Source organism: Chionomys nivalis, chromosome 5 (assembly GCF_950005125.1).
Source record: "Chionomys nivalis chromosome 5, mChiNiv1.1, whole genome shotgun sequence".
NCBI classification, from domain to species: Eukaryota; Metazoa; Chordata; class Mammalia; order Rodentia; family Cricetidae; genus Chionomys; species Chionomys nivalis.
The window spans coordinates 56,842,840-56,866,775 of record NC_080090.1 but is presented as its reverse complement, the minus strand read 5'-3'; the positions used below and the strand labels follow the sequence as shown (position 1 = coordinate 56,866,775).

The 23,936-nt window shown below is 42.0% G+C and overlaps 1 protein-coding gene across 1 annotated transcript in view; it reads left to right on the top strand.

Moving 5' to 3' along the window:
* F5 (coagulation factor V) overlaps positions 1 to 23,936 on the top strand; it is a 77,612-nt gene that overhangs the window by 26,460 nt on the left and 27,216 nt on the right. The window contains exons 5-12 of the mRNA XM_057770652.1: positions 1,644 to 1,787; positions 5,512 to 5,733; positions 7,302 to 7,467; positions 8,884 to 9,061; positions 10,625 to 10,724; positions 11,091 to 11,302; positions 19,686 to 19,836; positions 22,833 to 23,045. Of these exons, the coding sequence (XP_057626635.1) occupies positions 1,644 to 1,787; positions 5,512 to 5,733; positions 7,302 to 7,467; positions 8,884 to 9,061; positions 10,625 to 10,724; positions 11,091 to 11,302; positions 19,686 to 19,836; positions 22,833 to 23,045 (1,386 nt within the window). The remainder of the gene's footprint in view (positions 1 to 1,643; positions 1,788 to 5,511; positions 5,734 to 7,301; positions 7,468 to 8,883; positions 9,062 to 10,624; positions 10,725 to 11,090; positions 11,303 to 19,685; positions 19,837 to 22,832; positions 23,046 to 23,936) is intronic.

Sequence of the window (23,936 nt, the reverse complement as noted above, 5' to 3'; positions counted from 1 at the left end):
CTGGTCTTGAAGACTGGAAGAAATACGTGTTTTTTATTGTTGATGGTAGTCATTTTGAGCCTTTTTCCCACAAGTAAACAATTGTTAATTTATTTTATGTAAATATTTGATTTTTTTTACTTTTTTATTGATTTTTGTGGATTTTGCATCACACATCCTGATCTCATTCATCTTTCCATCCCTTCGCATCTACCCTCTGCCACTGCAACCTCCCCTGAACCAAACAAAACAAAATAATTTTTTTAAAAAAGAAAGAAAGTAAGGAAGGAAAAAAGGAAGGAAGGAAAAAAGGAAGGAAGGAAGGAAGGAAGGAAGGAAGGAAGGAAGGAAGGAAGGAAGGAAGGAAGGAAGGAAGAAAACCCTTGTGAAAACTGCAGTGTGCCACAGTGAATCGCATAGCATACCCTTTACCCCATACATCTTTACTTTCAAGTGTTCACTTCAAAGAGTTGTTGGTCTGGTTCAAGGCCTCTGACTGCTTGCTGGGCCCTCCTGGACATCCTCTTGGAACCTTTCTGGACTGCTCTTGTGTTGACTGAGTTTTCTGTCCTGCCCGGTTCCCGCCATCATTAAGTCCCAAGAAATCACACAGAGGTCTACATTAACTGTAAACTGATTGGCCCATTAGCTCAGACTTCTTATTAACTCTCATAACTTATATTAGCCCATTATTCTTGTCTATGTTAGCCACATGGCTCAGTACCATTTTCTGCGAGGCAGTCACATCTTGCTTCTTTTGCGGTAGGGTCACAATTGTGAACCAAGCTTTCTTCTTCCCAGAATTCTCCTGTTCTTGTCAACCCACCTCTACTTCCTGTCTGGTTCTCCTGCCTATACTTCCTGCCTGGCTATTGGCCAATCAGCATTTATTTAAAATATAATTGACAGAATGCAGACCATTGTCCTGCATCACTCTTGGACACCCTGCTGTTGCCCTGTGTTGTGAAGATCCTGCAGCTTTAGATCTGCAGGACCAGTCCCCTCACATGCTCTAGCAGATCACTGATGGGGTGGATGTTGGGGTGGACCAACTTATATCCCTGGTTTTGGGCCTGGGTGGTAGCTGGGTTGGTCAGCCCACCAGCTCTCCCTTATCCTCATCACTAGGGAAAGCTCTCCATCATCTCCGTGGCTAGCTTACCCTTTGCAGCAGGCAGTCAGGAGTGGAGCTAATTCTTTTGCTCTTACACCCTCAGTGTCAACTGACCCATGTCTACACCACCAGGGCCAGCTCTACTGTGTTGCCCAGGTGACCTGCAGGGGTCACTCCCCCCAAGTGCTGCAGCTAGTGGGAGGCAGAACCAGTTCTTTCACTCTCATGACCTCAGGGCCAGCTCTCCCACCCACCGTGGGGAAAAAAGGGCAGGGGAGGGAAGGTTTTGGCTTTTGGCGGTAGACTTTTACTGCATAGTTCAAAATGCACTTGAACTCCCTATATAGCCCAGGCTGGCCTCAAACTCATGATCCTCCTGCCTCAACTTCCTGAGTACTGAGATAAGAATAGATCATAAGACCTGGCTGGAAATGTATGCTTCAAATTTATATTAACGTTACTGGATTCTGGCCCCAAATTCCAATGTATAAGAACACTAAAGGTACTCTTCAATCTGGAACACGATGGAGGCATGTCTCTTCTCTCTCAGGCACGTTAACTGAGGACGGGACTCAGAAGATGTTTGACAAGCAACATGTGTTGCTGTTTGCTGTGTTTGACGAAAGCAAAAGCTGGAGCCAGTCGCCATCCCTAATGTACACAGTCAATGGTTTTGTGAACAGGACGATGCCAGGTAACACAGGGGCTGCATACCATTCAGCAAAGACAATGTCACCGGTACCTTGGGCCCACTGGTTCTGTAAGGTAGCTTACCACATACACTGCTTTCCAATGCCTAGGGGCAAATTATCACAATCTTGTGCAATGATTCAGTGACTCTCAGGACCTTTATCATCATCATCTTGTGTGTGTGTGTGTGTGTATGTGTGTGTGTATATATGTGTGTGTGTGTGTGTGTGTCCTGTCCAGGAAATACAACAGTTAAATCAGAAGGCAACAAGGAATTTGTTAGGTGTAGCGTCTGAGTATATCATTTCTACTCAAGTACAGAGTCACTCTCTAATAGGAATGCTCAGCAGAAATAAAAGGGCTGGAGAGATGGCTCAGTGGTTAAGATCACTGGCTGCTCTTCCAGAGGTCCTGATTCAATTCCCAGCAAACACATGGTGGCTCAAAACCATCTGCAATTGTACTGATGCCCTCTTCTGGTGTGCATGAAGACAGAGCGTTCATGTACATAAACTACATAAATAAGTAAATCTTAAGGAAATAAATAAAGATACGTTTAGTAAAGATAAACAGGACTATGCTCTACCATACAAATATATTATTAGTTGTTCAAAAGTCTATTGATAAACAATATTCAGTGGCATATAGAAAGTTTTCTCTTCCCATCTACAGATAAAGAGTTTTGCAAAGAGGTAAAATCATAGCAACTATAAAGTGGAGGGAAAGCTGACTTCCACTGTACTAGTCAGTTTTCTATTGCTGTGATAAAATGCTGAATGCTGGCTACTACATAAAAAAAGATGTTTAAAAAGAATTCAGTTTCAGAAGCAGAAAACTCAAGACTGGCAGGCTCATCAACTCAGCCTTTGGTGAGGGACCACTTGTCTGTGTCATAGTAGGGCAAAGAAGCAAAAGGGAAGTGGCTACATGTAGAAGAGGCCAAGAACGGAATGGCCTTGCTTTATAACTCACTTGCGTGAGAATTAACCAAAGTTCCACGAGAACTACATTAATCTCCTCCAAGGACAATCTCTCCAGTGACCTAACCACTTGCCTCTAATGTAGAAGGAGCTGTGGGCTGCTTTCCTGCCACCCAGCTCCCGGCCACCTGGCTAGCTTATGCCCCAAAATAACAACATACAAATTGTATTCATTTAAACACTGCTTGGCCCTTTAGCTCTAGCCTCTTACTGGCTAACTCTCATATCTTGACTAACCCATCTTACCAGGAAGATTCTAGCATATGTCCATCTTGGGCTGGAGCTTCATCTCGTCTGCCCTGGAGAGGAGCGGCATGGCGTCTAAGCCAGAGAGGAGAGGCATGGCGATTGCCTCACTTCCTCCCAGCAGTCTGTCTGTTTACTCTACCTACCTAATTTTCTGTCCTATCAAGGACCAAGGCAGTTTCTTTATTAACCAATGAAATCAACTCAAAACAGATTGACAAATGACCTTCCCACATCACTCTAAGCTCTATGTTTTAAAGGGTCTACCACCTGAAATCCACCACACAGAGCCAAGCTTCTGGTGTCGCAGTCTTTTAGGAGATATGCTGTAACCATAGCAACCACCAATACCACTTCCACTTCTTCTAGGTCCTTCTAGTAAAAACTGACTTAGAATGAAAAATTCAGGAGATATATGTACGTGTGTGTGTGTGTGTGTGTGTGTGTGTGTGTGTGTGTGTATGATGTAGTGATAACAACTCAGGGAGAAAACCTAGATTTGCTCTTTCTTTGCTCCCATGGTGACTGGGGAATTGTTCATTTGCTCTGTGGGAGACTCTAACCTTGGCTTCTATCCTAGATTTACATTCAGATTTTAAATTTGCAATCACAAGATACAAGATGACTGGCTACAAATTGGCCCCCTAGGATATATACATATATACATACATAAGTAAATACACATATGTCCCATAGCATATATGTATATATTATATTTATGCTCAGTTTAGGAAAAATGAAAGTATTTCTCTATTAAAAAATTCCAGGGGCTGCTGAGATGACTCAGAGAGTAAGGGTGCTTTTCTCCAGGCCTGATGACCTGGGTTTGATCCCTCGGACCCACATGGTGGAAAGAGAGAACCAGCTTTCACAGGTTGTCCTCCGACCTCATTGTGAATCACGTGATTCATGCCCATACACAAAACCAATCATTAAACAATTGCAAACAAAAAATAAAAGTTCTAAATTTCATTATGTATCAATATCACAAACAACTTCTTTCACAGAGAAATCAGCATTGTCAAGAGTTGAGGTCTGGGTTTGTTTTCATTTATTCTGTTTCATTTGGCACCATCTTCTGCCTGGCTCCTTCAGCTCTGGGTATTGATTCTGAGTTCCAAAACTAGGTTCTTCCAAAGCTGAGACTGAACTAAGTGACCTCTCCCTTGGAAGATCTGAATTTGCACCTCATTCATCTCCCTGCCTTTGTGCTGTCCTTACCAACTAGTAGGCTCAATATGCTGTTTCCAGAAGTGGAATTAACAATCCCATTATCTGTGTCTTGACAGGGAGAATAATCCGTGTAAATATATAAAAGCCAGAATGGCAGGCTGTGTGTGTAAATAAAACAGAAACAACTTGATCAAGACAAAGAATTTGTAGTTGAAAAAGAATAAATTAAAATGAATGCAAAAGAGCAAGAAAAGGGACGAAAAATCAGTAGACACAATACTTATGCCTGTGAAGGCTCCAGTCCTATGAAGTAATATATATTGAATAGACATGATGCTACTACTGTAGATATGTTCATTGCTGAACTCAGTGCGAGCTGCTTCTGAAGGGTATAAAGGAACCCACAGAAACACACATACCTTCTAGCTACCTCCCAGCTTCCTGTTCACAATGTTCACAAAGGACAAATGCCTCCATGGATGAGAAACCAGTTCCCGCCCCACCCTCTTATATCTAGTGGTCATGGATCTGGGTAGAAGCCAAGGCTGGACTCTTCCCCAGAGCAAATGAGCATTTTCTCCATCACTGTGGCAACACAAAAAGCAAAGCTGAGCTTTCCCCTTGGCTCTTTCTCTCTCAGTTGTGATCAATCTGCCCATGAAAAGCTCTCAGCGTCCAGTTGCAGCAAGGACACCAGTAACACAGAGAGTATGAAGAAGGAAGCTTAAAAGAAATCCCACACTAGCTCAAAATTGAGAATAATAGAGGGTTATTTATTTAGGGGAAGACTCACAGATCACAATCCTCTGCTGGAGCGGGGAACAGCAACCAAATCCCGCAGCTGGAAAAGAGACCTGACAGGCTTTACAGCGGCATAATATAAGAGGCCACTCCCAAGTGGGCGGGTAACTTAAAGGCTACAGCGAGAGTATTTCTTTGTCACTAAAACAATTCAAAAGTGGGAGAAGACACAATAGGACATCCTTGCACATCTTCACACTTCTTTCTACTTTGACAGAACTTGACTTCTACCTGCGTGAGAGGATTAGGTCCTGACACTCTGGCCAGATCAATGTGACCAGTACTTTACCGATTCATACACTGAGAACCTTATATCTTGAGCGACTTCTCAGTCCTGGACCAACCGGGAGGGTTTGTCACATATTCAGCTGCCCCTTAGCTTTATTTAGTCCTTTAGCTGTTCTTGCAGTTCCGGGGGAAAGGCCCTCTTTCTAAGCTCTATCCCCTCTTCGGGGTACTACTTGCTGCTTGAGTTGTGACTCTTTGTTGTGTGCCCCTATGCATTCGGATGTTGTCTTTCCCTCTCAGATGTAACAGTCTGTGCCCATGACCACGTCAGCTGGCATCTGATTGGAATGAGCTCAGGGCCAGAGCTGTTCTCTATTCACTTCAACGGCCAAGTCCTGGAGCAGAACCAGCACAAGGTGTCCACCATCACGCTGGTCAGTGCTACGTCGACAACCGCGAACATGACCATGAGCCCAGAAGGAAAGTGGATCGTTTCTTCCCTCATCCCAAAGCATTATCAAGGCAAGACACCTTTCTGACCATCTTGTGTTGGGTGCAGCTCCGTTTGTTCTCCTTAACCCTTTTAGCCAACCCCACCTAGACTCAAGCATCCTGGTTCCCAATGGCACCAATACAGCCCCTGCTCTTAGACTCATGACCCATGGGTTGGAGATGAAGGAAGTGAAGGCATTGGCAAAGACCTTTAAAATAGAGGTCTCTATCTCCATGAAAGAAGAAGAAAACTGATGTTTCTGTGGATACATTCTTGGTTGTCTTTCAAATGTAGCCAGGGGAAGGAGCCCAGAGACTAGACAGAACAAGGTAAACACCCACAAATTTATAGAAGTATAGAGTTAGGAAGATTGACAAGGCCACACATGAGAATATGGTCCTGTAAAATGAAAGGAGCTCAAAAGCCAGGCACAGAAAAGAATTCAATATGTGTTGAGTGGACCATAGATTATATGTTGTTTGTTTGTTTTACTTTGGAAGGGGCTTACACTGCAGTCCAAGTTGGCCTGAAACTCACCCTATGTTCTAAGCCAGCCTTGAACTCATGGCAGCCCTCCTGTCTCAACCTCCCTAGTGCTGGGATTATAAGCATGAGCCACCATGCCAGCTAACAATGGACTTCAGAGAGCAGCAGTTAACTCTCCTGAACTAGCAGGAGTCCTGTGGTGCCGTGTAAATGAAACAGTTATCTGTCCTGTTACATAGTTTTGCCTTTAAACTGTTGAAAGGAACACTCATGTTGATAGAGTTGAAGATCTAAGCATATTCCGTTACTTTCAGAAACTGTTACCAACAGGTGTGTAGGCACTTGAGGAATAAATATTTATGAGATCACTTTGTTTTCATCCTGAGAAATGGAAATTATGTTAAAGTGATGACACTGATAAACTATGACTGTGGTATAGTTATTAATAGGAATAAAGCAAAACTAAATCTAAAATTAAGGACAAGTGGTATTATGAATTAACAATCACATTAGTATACACCATTGTGTTCTTCTTTTATCAAAGGGACAAATAACAAGAAAAGACAAATGTTTTGTTTTGTTTATTGAGTCCTGAAACTTGCTCTGTAGACCAGGCTGACCTCGAACTCACAGAGATTTGCCTGCCTCTGCCTTCTGAGTGCTGGGATTAAAGGTGTACGCAACCACTGACCTACAACAAAATTTTTATATTTAGTTATTTTGGAGAGGGAGGGAGGGAGGAGGGAGGGGGGAGGGAGGGAGGGAGGGAGAGAGAGAGAGAGAGAGAGAGAGAGAGAGAGAGAGAGAGCTATGTTAAGCATCAAACCCAGGACCACCTACATGTTAAGCCCACACTTGATCATAGTGCTGTATCCCAGTCCTAGTCCCAGGGTTTTAAGTTTGCTCCTCCATCAGGGAACCTTTCCAACTTCTTCCTCTAGCCCTTACCTCTCATTCTGCTCTCTACTCTTGCGTGCTCTGTGACCCATTATAAGAATGTCTGAGCATTGCTTTACTGTTACTATTTGTAGCCCATGAATTTTTTTTAATACACATTTTGATGAATTTTTTTTCTCTTAAATTCTACTGCTGACTTTATATCTTAATCCAGCTGGGATGCAAGCTTACATTGACATTAAAAACTGCCCAAAGAAAACCAGGAGTCCCAAGACGCTCACTCGAGAGCAGAGGCGACACATGAAGAGGTGGGAGTACTTCATTGCTGCAGAGGAAGTCATTTGGAACTATGCACCTGTAATACCTACAACTATGGACAAGTGAGTTGGGGTCAGACCACCCTGCAAAGATTAAAGGCGTGCTCCTCGGGCAGGTCCTTAGGCTAAAATGTGCGGCCCTGAGTGGCCAACTCTCAAGGACATACGTATTGGTTTCCACCTAGACATTCTTATCTTTATCTACATTTAATTTCCCCTAAATCACCATAGGAATGTGGCCTGGTGATAATAACAAGAACAACAGCAGCTAGAACTCTTTGAATGCATGCTACTGCTAACCCTTGTAGTGGATGTTTGCTAAGGGCTTTCCCCGTCCATTCTACAAGTTCAGGGCTACTCTTCTGTTCCCATACCTGAGAGAAGATGCCAGAAAATAATAAGGAAAATTGGAAATTCTAGTAGCTCTTCATCTGCTAATCCTAATAAGAAAGGTTAAAGTGAAATTTCACTGGATTGCTGCTCTGTGCCTATCAGACTGTCAGGTTCACATTACACCATCTGTTGCCAAGGCTATGGGAAACAGAACCTATAACACATTCTGGTGGCCCAGGGTGCTTCTAAAGACATTCTGTAGGATATTTTGACAAAATATGCTAGAATTGTAAGCATATATACCCTTTCCCAGCATCGCCCTGCTCCTGGAATTTAACTGCACAAAAGGATTCCTATTCCCAAGAGGAGGGCTGTGGGAATAAGGTGCATACTGCCGCACTATTAATAGTAATAAAAATTAGAATCAATTCCAAAAGTCCGTCAGTTGGAAAAGAGTATCAAGTTACAGCACATTCATGCAATGGAATACTGTGAATCAAAAAGAGAGAGGCTGGGCGGTGGTGGCGCACGCCTTTAATTCCAGCACTCGGGAGGCAGAGGCAGGCGGATCTCTGTGAGTTCGAGACCAGCCTGGTCTACAAGAGCTAGTTCCAGGACAGGCTCCAAATCCACAGAGAAACCCTGTCTCGAAAAACCAAAAAAAAAAAAAAAAAAAAAAAGAAAGAGAGAGAGAGAGGAAGAGAGAAAGAAAAAAGAAAGAGAAGAAGGAAAGAGAGAGAAAGAAAAAGGGAGAAAAAAAGAAAAACGAAAGAAGGAAGGAAAGAGATAAAGAAACAAAGAAAGACACAGAGCGAGAGAGAGAGAGAGAGAGAGAGAGAGAGAGAGAGAGAGAGAGAGAGAGAGGAAAGAACAACAGAAAAGGAAGGTACAGACATTTTCTCTCCAGATATTCCTTCTTACCATGTACCTATGACCTATTCAGTACTGCAGCAAGTGACTCTTAATGCTAGTTTTTGGCTGTGTGAAAGACATCAGGATGTTGCGAATTACTCTGAGACTATTCCAAGAAGTAGCATTTTAGCCAACCCAAAAGCAGAACTTGCATGCGCAAGGGTTTCCCACTGTCGCACTGGACTCTACCTGACGTAGTTTGACTTTTCTTTTATCATTTCATTTCACTTTAAGGAAATACAGGTCTTTGCACTTGGATAATTTCTCAAATCAAATTGGAAAACAGTATAAGAAAGTTATTTACCGGCAATATGAGGACGAGACCTTCTCCAAACGCATGGAGAGTTCCGGTACCAAACAAAGTGGGATTCTGGGCCCTATTATTAGAGCCCAGGTCAGGGACACACTCAAGGTAAGAAAAGAAATATGGAGGCAGGGAAGAACTGATCAGAAAAGACAGATCAGAGATTGGCAGTTTTCAATATTTTTAAATGTATTCATATAATTTTAAATTCAAACACAGCTTTTAGTTTTACTTAGTATTTCATGCATTTATAGCCTACTCAATAATACAAGGGTCTTGACAGATAAACCAGAAGGGAATAAAACAGAGTCACAAGTAGGTGCAATGAAACAATCCCAAGGTTGTCTGCAAAGTTTGTCCTCACTTGAACAGCAAAGTAAAAAGGAAATATGCCTGAGCAAGGTTTACATACCTGTGAACACAGCACCATTTGCCTGAGGTAGAGAGCCAGGAGTAACTTCTTGTATCCTTGACAAAATCCCCACAACTGTTGCAAAACAGAAGGGTGGGCAGCTTTTGAAAATAACGTTGTTTGTTATCAGTGTGAGCATCCGAGTCAGGAGAGTGGAGAGAAAATGACTTCGGGACAGTCTAAGTATGTGGCTCTAATGGTTGGTCTCTATTCCAGCAGCATTTATAGCACCTGGGGCCTGTGATGGAGAGAATCAACTCCCACAGGTTATCTTCTGACCTCATATGCACACTGTAACATACATGCTCTTAAACACACATACGCACACACTTGTACACACAGTGCACATATGTACACGCACATACTAGATGTAATAATAATATGCTTGAACATTATATTACATCACAGAGCTAGGTAAAGACCCAAGTAACAGACAACTGAAGGCTGCACCTTCGGCAAGACCCTAGGATGTAGATAATCTGCATTTCAAAGTTGATTTGAAGGCTTTGTCTGAAAACCAAGTAGAAGATAAAACTAAGGTTATCAATTGAAGATTAATAGGCGAATTAGGACTTCTGTGAAAATCATGCCCTAGAGAAAGCCCATTTTGTTCATTTGAAAGTAATCAGATGACAGAGCCTTCTTTCCCCCCTTTCCTTCCTTCCCTCATTGGCTCCACTACGATGCCTTAGGTTTCAGCATAAGCAGATGCTGTCTGGCTCTTGGAGGCCTCCAGGAAGATAACTTCATTGATAGTGATATCAGGGAACAAGACAAGCAGAGGCAGCACGGTTTCATGGAGGAAAGGAATAGATGAGGTCCGATCTGAAAGAATAAGGGAAGGGTGATGGGATCATCTGGGAGAGGAGGATGTGCTAGGAGGGAAATGTAACTTCTCCTAAGCTGCTCCCCAGGGACAAAGTTCGATTTCTCATCTTTATATGGGAGTAAGACTCCCCCAGAGACTCCTTCCTGCCTGGTAATGGTGGTGGGGCGGGAGGTTGCTGCATGGATTAACAGAATTGATTCCCCCATTGCTTGGTAATGGGGGGTCGGAGGCGGGACTGCTGCACGGGTAAACAGAACTGATTCCCCCATTGCTTGAGCACACATCTGTGGGTGCACATCCGCATGTCACTTGCATACCTGCCCACACATGCACACACAGAGGTGAGTGTGCAAAGCTGCCATCTTTTGATCTAATAGTTCTCATGAGTGACCTTCGATGCTGAAATGATTGATATGAATTAACTTTGTAGATTGTGTTCAAAAACATGGCCAGCCGACCCTATAGCATTTATCCTCATGGGGTGACATTCTCGCCTTACGAAGACGGAGTCAACTCTTCCTCCACCTCAGGTGGGAACCTTTCACTTCTACTGAAAGAGACTAATGACCTCTGAGAAACTTCCATGGTTTCTTCTTGTCCTATTTGCTCGGTGGTTATGACAAGTGCAGTCAGTACCACTCATGGAGGGGGAATCCCTAAAAATCCCAGCAAACCCTTCTCCCTTTAATGGTTACAAATGCAATACCTTTCTGAGTGTCTTTGGCGGCATCTAGTGGAGAAATATTGAACAGCTAAGTGATAATCTGTAGTCAAGCGTTTTAGACAAAAAGAATTATTTCTTTCCTGAAAGTAGTTACTCTAAATAAAAGCTAAGGTAGATATTTATTACAATGAAATAATTTCTTAAAAAATTAACAGTGTATATTTTCTTTCAGGCAGTCACACCATGATCAGACCAGTTCAACCAGGGGAAATCTACACTTACAAATGGAACATTCTAGAGTTTGACGAACCCACAGAAAAAGACGCCCAGTGTCTAACAAGGCCTTACTACAGTGATGTGGACGTTACCAGGGACATCGCCTCTGGGCTAATAGGCCTGCTTCTAATCTGTAAGAGCAGGTCCCTGGATCAGAGAGGCATACAGGTATTTTAACCTTAGAGTAAACCTTGAAATAGGAATTTCTCCTGACTGGAGTAGATTAGGTCTCCCTGCTGGACAACAGGATTTTTCCTTCTAAAGTGCACTAGACAGTAGTTTTCTTTAACAACAGTGTGACAATATTTTCATCAGGGATCATCTTTTATGTTGTTGCTCTTTCTGTTTTCGTTTAGATTCTCACACAGAGCACAGCCTGGATGTGATTCTGGATATTTTTTAAGTTTCATTTTTTATTGATTTTTACTGAGCTCTACATTTTTCTCTGCTACCCTCCCTTCCTCTTCCCCCAAGGTCCCAATGCTCCCAATTTACTCAGGAGATCTTGTCTTTTTCTACTTCCCATGTAGGTTAATCTATGTAAGTCTCTCTTAGTGTCCTCATTGTTGTCTATGTTCTCTGGGATTGTGGTTTGTAGGCTGGTTTTCTTTGCTTTATGTTTAAAAACCACCTGTGAGTGAGTGCATGTGATAATTGTCTTTCTGTGTCTGGGTTTCCTCCCTCAAAAGAATGTTTTCTAGCTCCATCCATTTTCCTGCAAAATTCAAGATGACGTTATTTTTTTTTTTCCGTGTAAATGTACCACATTTTCCTTATCCATTATTCGGTCAAGGGGCATATAGGTTGTTTCCAGGGTCTGGCTATGACAAACAATGCTGCTATGAACATAGTTGGGCACATGTCCTTGTGGCACAATTCAGCATCCTTTGGATATATACCCAAAAGTGGCATTACTGGGTTTTGAGGAGGGTCTTTTCCTAATTTTCTGAGAAATTGTCACATTGACATCCAAAGGGGCTGTACCAGCTTGCATTCCCATCAGCAATGCAGAAGTGTTCCCTTTACCCCACAACCTCTCCAGCATAAGTTGTCATCAGTGTTTTTGAACTTGGCCATTCTTACAGGTGTAAGATGGAATCTCAGAGTTGTTTTGATTTGCATTTCTCTGATGACTAAGGATGTTGAACATTTTTTAAATATTTATTTATTTATTATGTATACAATATTCTGTCTGTGTGTATGTCTGCAGGCCAGAAGAGGACACCAGACCTCATTACAGATGGTTGTGAGCCACCATGTGGTTGCCGGGAATTGAACTCAGGACCTTTGGAAGAGCAGGCAGTGCTCTAAACCACTGAGCTATTTCTCCAGCCCCTGTTGAACATTTTTTTAAGTGTCTTTCAGTCATTTTAGATTCCTCTGTTGAGAGTTCTCTGTTTAGGTCTGTACTCCATTTCTTTTATTGGATTATGTGTTCTTCTGGTGACCAATTTCTTGAGTTCTTTGTATATTTTGGAGATCAGTCCTCTGTCTGGTGTGGGGTTAGTGAAGACCATTTCCCATTCTGTAGGCTGTCGTTTTGTCTTGTTGACAGTGTCCTTTGCTTTACAGAAGCTTTTCCGTTTCAGGAAGTCCCATTTATTAACTGTTTCTCTCAGTGTCTGTGTTCCCTGTGCCAAAGCATTCAAGTGTACTTCCCACTTTCTTTTTTATAAGGTTCAGTGTGGCTGGCTTTATGTTGAGGTCTTTGATCCATTGGGACTTGAGTTTTGAGCTTGGTGATATGGGTCTATTTTCATTCTTCAACATGTTGATATCCAGTTATGCCAGCACCATTTGTTAAATATGCTTTCTTTTTTCCATTTGATATTTTTTGCTTCTTTGTCAAAAATCAGGTGTTCAAAGGTGTGTGGATTGATATCCAGGTCTACTATTCAGTTCCATTGGTCCTCCTGTCTATTCTTATGCCAATACCAGGCTGTTTTTAGTACCGTAGCTCTGTAGTAGAGTTTGAAGTCAGGGATTGTGATGCCTCCAGAAGTTCTTTTATTGTACAGTACAGGCTATTCTGTTTTTGGTTTTTTTTTTTTTTTTTTTTTTTGCTTTTTCATGTGAAGTTGAGCATTGTTCTTTCAAGATCTATGAAGAATTTTGCTGGAATTTTAATGGGCATTGCATTGAATCTGTAGATTGCTTTTGGTAAGATTACCATTTTTACTATGTTAATGCATCCTGCCCAAGAGCACGGGAGATCTTTCCACTTTCTGGTGTCTTCTTCAATTTCTTTCTTTAAAGATTTAAGTTCTTGTCATACAAATCGTCCACTTGTTTGGTTAGAGTTACTCCGAGATATTTTATGCTATTTGTGGCTATTGTGAAGGTTGTTGGTTCTCTCATTTCTTCCCCTTTATCATCTGTGTACAGGGGGATTACTGATTTTTTTGAGTTAATCTTGTATCCTGCTACATTACTGAAATTGTTTATGAGTTGTAGAAGCTCCTTGGCAGAATTTTTGGGATTGGTTATGCAACCTATCATATCATCAGCAAACAGTGAGAGTTTGGCTTCTTTTTAAATTTGTATCCCCTTGATCTCCTTTTTGTGTCTTATTGCTCTAGCTAGGACCTCAAGAACTATATTGAATAGATATGGAGAGAGTGGACAACCTTGTCTTGCTCCTGATTTCAGTGGAATTGCAGGAGTTTCTCTCCATTTAGTTTGATGTTGGCTGTTGGCTTGCTGTATTTTGCCTTTATTATGTTTAGGTATGTTCCTTGTATCCCTGCTGTCTCCAAGACCTTTATCATGAAGAGATGTTGTATTTTGTCAAAAGCTTTTTTGGCATCTAATGAGATGATCATGTGGTTTTTATTTTTCAGCTTGTTTATATGGTGGATTACGTTGACAGATTTTTTGTATGTTGAACCATCCCTGCATCTCTGTGATGAAACCGACTTGATCATGGTAGATGATGGTTCTGAAGTGTTCTTGGATTCGATTTGCCAGTATTTTATTTACTATTTTTACATCAATGTTCATGAGTGAAATTAGTCTGTAATTCTCTTTCTTAGTAATGTGTTTTGAGTATCAGGGTAATTGTAGCCTCATAAAAAGAGTTTGGCAACATTCCTTCTGTTTCTTTTGTGTGGAATAATTTGAGGAGTTATTGGTATTTGTTCTTCTTTAAAAGTCTTATAGAATTCTAAGTTGAAACCATCTGATCCTGGACTTTTTTGGTTGGGAGACTTTTCATGACTGTTCCTATTTCTTTAGAAGTTATAGGTCTATTTAATTTGCTTATCTGGTCTTGATTTAATTTTGGTGATATTTATCCAGAAAGTTGTCCATTTCCTTTAAGTTTTCCAATTTTGTGGAGTACTGGTTTTTGAAATATGACCTGATGATTCTCTGTATTTCCTCCATGTCTTTTGTTATGACCCCCTTTTCATTTCTGATTTTGTTAATTTGGATATTCTTTCTCTGCCTTTTGGTTAGTTTGGATAATGGTTTGTTTATCTTGTTGATTTTCTTGAAAAACCAACTCTTTGTCTCATTGATTCTTTGAATTGTTTTCTTTGTTTCTATTTTGTTGATTTCAGTTCTCAATTTGATTATTTCCCTGCCATCTAGTTCTCTTAGGTGAGTTTGCTTCTTTTGTCCTGAAGTTTTCAAATGTTCTGTTAATTCACTAGTGTGGGATCTTTCCAGCTTCTTTATGTAGGTGTTTAGTGCTATGAACTTTCCTCTTAACACTGCTTTCATTGTGTCTCATAAATTTGGGTATGCTGTGTGGTCATTTTCATTGAATTTTAGGAAGTCTTTGATTTCTCCCTTTATTTCTTCCTTGACCCATTCATGATTCAGGTGAGCATTGTTTAATTTCCATGTGTTTGTGGGCTTTATGGAATTAGTATTGCTGTTGACTTCTAGTTTTAAACCATGGTGATCTGATAGGTACATTGGGTTATTCCATCTTTTTTTTATATTTGTTGAGGTTTGCTTTGTTACTGAGTATGTGGTCAGTTTTTGAGAAGGTTCCTGAGGTGCTGAGAAGAAGGTATATTCTTTTCTGTTTGGATGGAATAGTCTATAGATGTCTGTTAAGTCTATTTGAGTTATAACATCTGTTAGTTCTTTTATTTCTCTGTTCATTTTTTGTCTTACTGACATGTCCAGTAGTGAGAAGGGAGTGTTGAAGTCTCCTACTATTAGTGTGTGGGGTTTAATGCATGATTTAAGCTTTAGAAGTGTTTTTCTTTTACATCTGAGGGTGCCCTTCTATTTGGGGCATAGATGTTAAGTATTGAGATTTCCTCTTGATGGATTTTTCCTGTGACTAATATGAAGTGACTTTCTTTGTCTCTTTTGACTGATTTTAGCTTGAAGTCTATTTTGCTAGATATTAGGATAGCTACACCACTTGTTTCTTAGGTCCATTTGATTGGTATATTTTTCCCAACCCTTTACTCTGAGATGATGTCTGTCTTTGAGGTTAAGATGTGTTTCTTGTATGCAGAAGAAGGATGGATCCTGTTTTCATATCCAATCTGTGAGCCTGTACCTTTTTATAGGTGAGTTGAGTCCATTTACATTAAGGTATATTAATGACCACTGATTGCTATCTCCTGCTAATTTAGTTTCCATTGTTGGTGATGTTAATTTGTGCATTTTTCCCTTCTTTAGGATTTGCTGCTATGAGACCATCAATTGCTTGTGTTTTTGTTGGTGTAGCCAACTTCCTTGGGTTGGAGTTTTCCTTGTAGTATTTTGTGTAGGACTGGATTTGTGGCTAGGTATTGGTGAAATCTAGATTTGTCATGGAATTCTATGGTGATTGACAGTTTTGCTGGGTATAGCAGTTTTGGGCTGGCATCCATGGTCTTTTAATGTCTGCATAAAGCTTGACTTCTGGCTTTCATTGTGTCCAATGAAAAGTCAGGTGTAATTCTAAAATTCTGATAGGTCGGCCTTTATATGTTACTTGGCCTTTTCCTTTGCAGCTCTTAATATTCTTTCTTTATTCTGTATGTTTAGTGTTTTGATTATTATATGGCAAGAGGACTTATTTTTTGATCCAGTCTATTTGATGTTCCACAGGCATCTGTATCTCCATAGGCATATCTTTCTTTAGGTTGGGAAAGTTTTCTTCTACGAATTTGTTAAGTATATTTTCTGTGCTTTTGAGTTGAATTTCTTCTCCTTCTTCTATATCTATTATTCTTAGATTTGGCTTTTTCATGGTGTCCCATATTTCTTGTATATTTTGGGTTAAGCATTTGTTAGATTTACTGATGAGTCTATTTCCTCTATTGTATCTTCAGCACTTGAGATTCTCTCTTCCATCTCTTGTATTCTGCTGTTCATGCTTGTGTTTGTGGTTCCTGATCGTTTTCTCATGATTTCTGTTTCTATAATTCCCTCAGCTTGTGTTTTCTTTATTGTCTCTATTTCAGTTTTCAAGTCCTGAATAGTTTCTTTCATATGTTTGATTTCTTCTTCTTGGTTTTCTTTAAGTGATTTGCTGGTGTCTTCCAATTTTTGTTTGTCTTTTCCTCCATTTCTTTAAGGGAATTTCTCATTTCCTCTTTTAGAGTTTCAAACATTCCTTGAAGTTATTTTTTAGGTCATTTTCTTATGCTCCATTCATATTTGATTGTTCAGGTCTTGCTGTTGTAGGTTCTTTAGGTTTTACTGGTGTTGTGTTACTCTTGTGGTGTTGTGTGTGTTCTTACCTTTTCTACTCATCTTTTTCTCTAATAGGTGTGGTTGGGGCTGTCTGAGATTCTGTTAAATAACCTTCTAGGTGTTAGTGAATCCAAAGCTCAGATGGTTGTTCTTCATGGTACAGTCAGTGCCACAGTTTTAGTTACCCCATTGGTGTCTCCGTGTTCCTGGAGATAGCTCAGTGCTCCTGTTCTTTGCTCTGCTCCCTTTGGCCTAGGCTTCTGGCTTTGCCATGTTTCTGTAAATTCTGGTCTGGATATTCTCCTGCAGAAGTCCCTGGCTTGGAGTTGGTCCTGCAAAGATTTCTGACTCCATTCTGCTGCTTGGGATGTCCCAGGCTTGAGTGCACCCGGAACTGCAGGATCTGACTCAGGCTTACTCCCTCAGAGGTCCCAGACTCAGGCTCAGTCCTGCAGAGGTTCCAGGTTCCTGCCTATTTCTTTTGATGTCTCAGACCAATGCCTGGACCCACAGAGGTCCTGGACCTACAGAGATCCTGACTCAGGCCTATTCCCTCTAAGGTCCCAGACTCACACCTGGCCCCACAGAGATCTCTGGTTTCTGCCTATTCCATCGGAGGTCCCAGGTTTACTCACACCCAGATCCCAGGGGTCCTGGCTTAGGTCTACTCCCTTGAAGGTCTCAGATTCATGTCTGGACCCTTAGCAATTTCTGGCTCTGGCTCACTCGCTCAGCAGTTACTCCCCTGTACCTGTTTCGGTGGAGATCAGACTCTGGATCTGGTCACTGACTCAATCCTGATCCACCAGTGACCCGGGACTGAATTGACTCCTGGGACTGGATTTTGCTCCTGGTTTCTGCTATTGGTGGAGCTTGCTCGTGATGCTGGATTTTAACCAAGTTTCAAACCCTAGGCCTGTTGGTGTTGCCCGTGTGATGAAGAAGCCAGTTAAGCTCTCTCTCTCTCTCTTTTTTTTTTTGTTCCTCTAGGGAAAATTTCTTTTTTTTTTTAAATTTATTTATTATTTTATTGAAAAAAAAAATTTTCCGCCTCCTCCCCGCCTCCCATTTCCCTCCCCCTCCTCCCGCCCCTCTCCCCCTCCCCCCACTCCTCTTCTCCTCCCTCTCCAGCCCCAAGAGCAGTCAGGGTTCCCTGCCCTGTGGAAAGTCCAAGGTCCTCCCCACTCCATCCAGGTCTAGGAAGGTGAACATCCAAACTGTCTAGGCTCCCACAAAGCCAGAACATGAAGTAGGATCGAAACCCCGTGCCATTGTCCTTGGCCTCTCATCAGCTCTCATTGTCCGCCATGTTCAGAGAGTCCGGTTTTATCCCATGCTTTTTCAGTCACAGTCCAGCTGGCCTTGGTGAGCTCCCAATAGATCAGTTAAGCTCTTTTAATTCTTCTCTCTGATCAAATAAGTAAGAACACCCCCCCACACACATTGAAATGTGTTCACAGGGTGGCATGGGAGCGCAGTGAAAACTTGGTGCCAGTCTTTGTTGTTTTCAGAGGCAGGTAACAGAGACAGGAGAGAGCCCTCAGAACAAGGACATTTGGAGGCATAGTTTTGTTTGTTTAGGTTGTTGTTGTTTTGCTTTGCTTTGCTTTGATTTTGAGACAGGGTTTCTCTGTGTAGCCCTGGCTGTACTGGAACTGGCTGTATAGACCATGGTGGCCTCAAACTTGCAGAGATCCACTTGCCTCTGCTTCCCTAGTGCTAGGATTAAAGGCATGCACCATCACTGCCCAGCTGGAGCCATAGTTTTGGTGAAATTGGAGCCTGTCAAAAGTCTTTCTTTGGTGAGACTAAGTTACAGCAAAGAATGTGACCAAAGAGACTAGATTTCTCAGTTTGTTTTCTTTTGAGACAGTTTGTTTTCTTTATGTGGCCCAACTTGGCCTCAAATTCACTATATGGGCTAGGATGGCCTTGAACATTTAAAAATTGTCTTTTCTTTTTTTTTTTATTTTAGTTTTTATTTTTATTTTTGTTTTTTGTGTTTGGGTGTTTTGCTTGCATGCATGTCTTCATACAGTGTGTATACCTGGTGCCCACAGAGGCCAGAAGAGGGAGTTAAATCCCCTGTAGTTACAGATGGTTGTAGGGTGCCATGTGGATAATGGGAATTAAACCCAGGTCCTCAGCCAGCACTCTTAATTGCTGAACAATCTCTCCAGCCTTCCCCCTGTTTGTTGGTTTGTTGTTGTTTGTTTTGGTTTTGAGAGAGGTTTCTCTTGTCGCTCAAGCAGGCCTCAAACTGGTTGTGTAACCAGAATAACTTTGAACTTCCACGCCTCTGGGACTGGAGACATATGCCGCCATACCAGGCATATGTGGTACTTGGGAGAACCCAGGGCTTTCTGCGTGCTAAGCAAACACTTTACCAACAGAACTACATCCCCAGCATCCTGAGTTTCTCTTCATTGCAAATGAATAGTCTTATATTATTCACCTAAAATTCCCATTAGGTTAAATAATTGTGAAAGGGGTCTTATTCAAGGCATGAAAAATAGGCGGATGCCTAGAAAAATCAGAACACTTGCAAGATCCTGATTTATTGATATCGTAAAGGACACGGGAAGGAAGGGCATGAGGCTTTCCTGTTGCAACCTTCTGCTCCTCCTTTACATCATCTGGAGCACACTCGGTCTTTCGTGCTGAAAAGTTCTCCACTACAGACAAACACTTGCAGGTGCCGAACGGAGGCAGCATTTTCCCCTAGGAACTTTTGACTGAGTTCTCTGATCCCCTTCTGTTTGCTTTCACGTATTAGCTCTATCTCTGACAAGTGTTTGGCACATCCTGGGCTCTCATAGGTGCCTGAAATGTGGCTTTTCTGGACTCAAAGCAATGGGGAAGTAGGAGCCAACTGGAGCTTTAATCCCTGCCCTTTCACCTCCAGAGGGCAGCAGACATTGAGCAGCAGGCTGTGTTTGCTGTGTTTGATGAGAACAAGAGCTGGTACATTGAGGACAACATCAACAAGTTTTGTGAAAATCCTGAAGAGGTGAAACGTGACGACCCCAAGTTTTATGAATCAAATATCATGAGCAGTAAGTCGGAGCCCCCGTTTCCATCTGTCTTTTTTACTCTAGTGGTTGCAGCATGTCTTTACCCAAAGGCAAAAATATGATGGCTTAATCCTCTCTCAAAAGCAACCCCTCCTCTCCTCACTCAGGGTCTGAAGACTTGGTAATGGGATGCCTGACAACAAAGCAACCAAAGCTTTTTTTCTTTTAAGACAAGGTTCAAAGTCTAGTATTCCTTTAAGTCAGAGTGGCCTCATGCTTCCAAATTTTGTGTGGGGTTTGTTTGTTTGTTTATTTGTTTTCTGAAACAGGGTTTCTCTGTAGCTTTGAAGCCTGTCCTGGAACTAGCGCTTGTAGACCAGGCTGGTCTCGAACTCACAGAGATCCGCCTGCCTCTGCCTCCTGGGTGCTGGGATTAAAGGTGTGTGCCATGTGTGTGTGGCGTGGTATGTGTGTATGTTTGTGTGTGTGGTGTGTATGTGTGGTGTATGTTTGTGAGTCTGTGTATGTATGTGTGGTATGTGTTTGTGTGGTGTGTATAAGTGTTTGTATGGTATGGTTTGTATGTATATATGTGTTTGTGGTGTGTGTATGTGTGGTATGTGTATGTGATGTGTGGTATGTGTGTTTGTGTGGTGTGCATGTGTGTCTGTGGTGTATGTATGTGTGTACAGTGTATGTATGTGTATGGCATGGTGTGTGTATGTATGTGTGATGTGTGTTTGTGTGTGTATGTATGTGTGGTATGTGTTTGTGTGATGTGTATGTGCGGTATGTATATGTGTTTGTGTGGTGTGGTATGTATGTATGTGTGTGTGGTGCATATGTATGTGTATGTGTAGTATGTGAATGTGATGTGGTGTATGTGTGTTAAAGTGTGCATGCGCTAGGCAACGATGAAGGCTGGGAAGAAAGGCACAAGGACCTTGGTCAGTGGTACCTAAGGATTTTAGAAATGTGCGTGGCAAAGACCCTCTAGTTGATGCCAGGACAGAGATAAGATGTCTTTTAGAGAAAGCTGCATTCTCCAATCAGAGTCAAGCAAGGTGAGCCTGGGAGCCCAGTGTCGTGAGAAGGCGGTGGATGCAGAAGTCTGAAGAGAAATTATGTGGAGAGGAATTCAGAGCAGAGGGAAAGCTCCCTGAACTTGATATTTGCTATGTTTTCAAAGTCCATTGTCATGAGAAGTCTGAGATGAGTTCACTGTGGCATCTGCAAGCAATTTCCTCCCAACAACCAGAGTCCCCTACACACACACACGTGCACGCACGCACGCCCTCATGCACACAAACCCATGCACACACACACCCATGAATACAAACATGTACACATGCACACACCCATGCACATACACACACACACACACACCATTCCTCAAAATAAAAAGCTACCTCCATCACCTTTTCTAATGAATAACCACCTCTATGCAGGTGGCTTCCCAGAGACTGTTCATGTAGTTTCAGGACTGACAGGTGCCACATTAAGCTGACTTCACATAATTTCCTTCCATTAAAAGCTCTGTGATAACTCTAGACCTAGAGCTCAGGTTCTGTGATAGTTCTAGACCTGTGGCTCGGGTCTGTGATAGCTCTAGACCTATAGCTCAGGGTCTGTGATAGCTCTAGACCTATAGCTCAGGGTCTGTGATAGCTCTAGACCTACAGCTCAGGGTGTGTGATAGCTCTAGACCTATAGCTCAGGGTCTGTGATAGCTCTAGACCTATAGCTCAGGGTGTGTGATAGCTCTAGACCTACAGCTCAGGTTCTGTGATAGCTCTAGACCTACAGCTCAGGGTCTGTGATAGTTCTAGACCTACAGCTCAGGTTCTGTGATAACTCGAGACCTAGAGCTTGGGTCTGTGATAGTTCTAAACCTAGAGCTCAGGTCTGTGATAGCCGTAGACCTATAGCTCAGAGTCTGTGGATAGCTTTAAACCTATAACTCTAGACCAGTGCTGCCCCCCAAAATTACAGGTAAGTCATTTACATGATATTTCCTGGTAAATTGAAAAGTAAAGAGAAATGAGTGGAATTCATTAGAATAATCTTTTCTTAGCTCAGCATATTCCAGATACTATCTTTTTTTGTTGTTTTGAGATAGGCTCTCATGAAGTAAAGATATATAATTTTTAAAAGTAATAATATTTTAAAAATAATTTTAAAATAAATGGGATATGCCTTATGACTGTCTTCACAGTACAGTGTGTATTTGATCTTAAAGCACATGTCAATGGAATATACCTGCTCACAGCCTCTTGCAGCCAGTGCCCATAGTATTAGCACATTTAAAAAAGCATCTGCAATGATGTAGAAACTAATAACACACACTTTCAGCAACTCAGCATATATTTGGTACATATTCACTTATATTTGTTTTTAGTACCAAACACCACACGTACTAGGAGTGTGGTCACAGTAGTGATCTGGGTGTACTAGTTGTGCCCTCCAATAAATCATATCTTAATTGGATTACCATGTGCAGTACATATGTAAATAAAGATGTTGCCCAAAGTGGTGTTCCTTTAAAGATAATTAAAATACATGAACTCAGTGCTTGAATGGAAACTATTAGACTAACTGTCGGTCAACCTTAGGTTACAGATAACAGTTCTCAACAACAAATGTGCTCAGTAAGCTCCTTGTTTTGTGACATTCATTCTTACTCACTAGTATGATGCCCAAGAAGATAAAGTTCTTCTATATAGACTTGTCTTCCTGGTAGGCTCATCTTGGACAATCTAAATCAAGTACAGCAGAGCATAAAGTAACATTTTATAGTCGCTTGATGGATGCATACTAAATCAATGTGCGTGAGAGGCTTTATCTTTATCCTGATTTTTCCCCCTCAACTAAGTCAGGAGCATCAGCCATGTTTTGGGAAGCTGACTGTGACCTGCTCACACACTAGCCCTCAACACTTACCTTCAATAACCGCTGCCTTAATGCAGCCACATGAGTATAGGGGCATTTGTCTGGGCTGTGATTACGGGCCCTCGTGTTGACAGGTTTTACTCTTTCAGCTCTCAACGGCTACGTGCCTGAGAGCATATCCACTCTAGGATTCTGCTTTGATGACACTGTCCAGTGGCACTTCTGCAGTGTGGGAATTTATGATGACATTTTGACCGTCCACTTCACCGGGCACTCATTCATCCACGGGAAGAAGCACGAGGACACACTGACCCTGTTCCCTATGAGCGGTGAATCCGTGACCGTCACGATGGATAATGTTGGTGAGTAAGAGTCTAGGTATTTAGAGGGAAAACTGATCTGCTCTCAGGTGGAAAAAGGTCTACTGAGCTATCCAAATGACCATAACTCCTGGTGTGTCTCCAGGACCCTTGTGCGCTTGCCTTACCCTGCTGCTCATGGTTTATAGTTGGGAAAATAATGGCTTAAATAGAAGCAGTTTCATGCCAATTCCATTTGCACATCTCTGAAATAACCAGTCAGCAAAGACATACGATGGCAGAAAAAGAGATGCAACTGTGAAGAAGCAACAGAAAGGGATTAGCCACGAAAGCAGCCTTTGGTGTCAGTCCTCAAGTGTTATAGACCTTTGTATGAAACAGTGGCATGGAATTTGCCAAATAGGCCATCGTAACTGTCCAGTGGACCCCAAAGACCCACCTATATCCACTTCCCCAGAGATGGAATTACAAACTGGGCTACTAGCCCTGACTTTTTTTTTTTTCTACATGGATGCTGAGAATCAAACTCAGGTCTTTGTGGTAACTGAACTGTCTCCCCAGCCCCACTTTTCAATTTCTTATCAGAGACCACCCCACCTTCAGGTGAGCAACCATTAGATGAGCCCTGGAGGCTGCCTCAGAGACAACATTGTTGTGTAAGACCCAAGTTCAAATCCTGCTCAATGTTACTTGCCCTCACTAAGCCTGAAGTCTCCCTCTGAAGAGCCTGAGAGCACTGTCCAGAGTTGTTTCGGCTCCTACTTGTAAGCTCCTCCAAGTGCCCAGGTGCTGCCTCAGGTCATCCTTAGTGTCTCAGTAATTCCCTGCCAAAATGACACATACATTATTTCCTAAAAATACCTAAATAGCCTTTCTTTGTGGGAAAACAACCTCACCGTCATCTCTCAAATTCCAAGCCTCAGTCAAAATGTA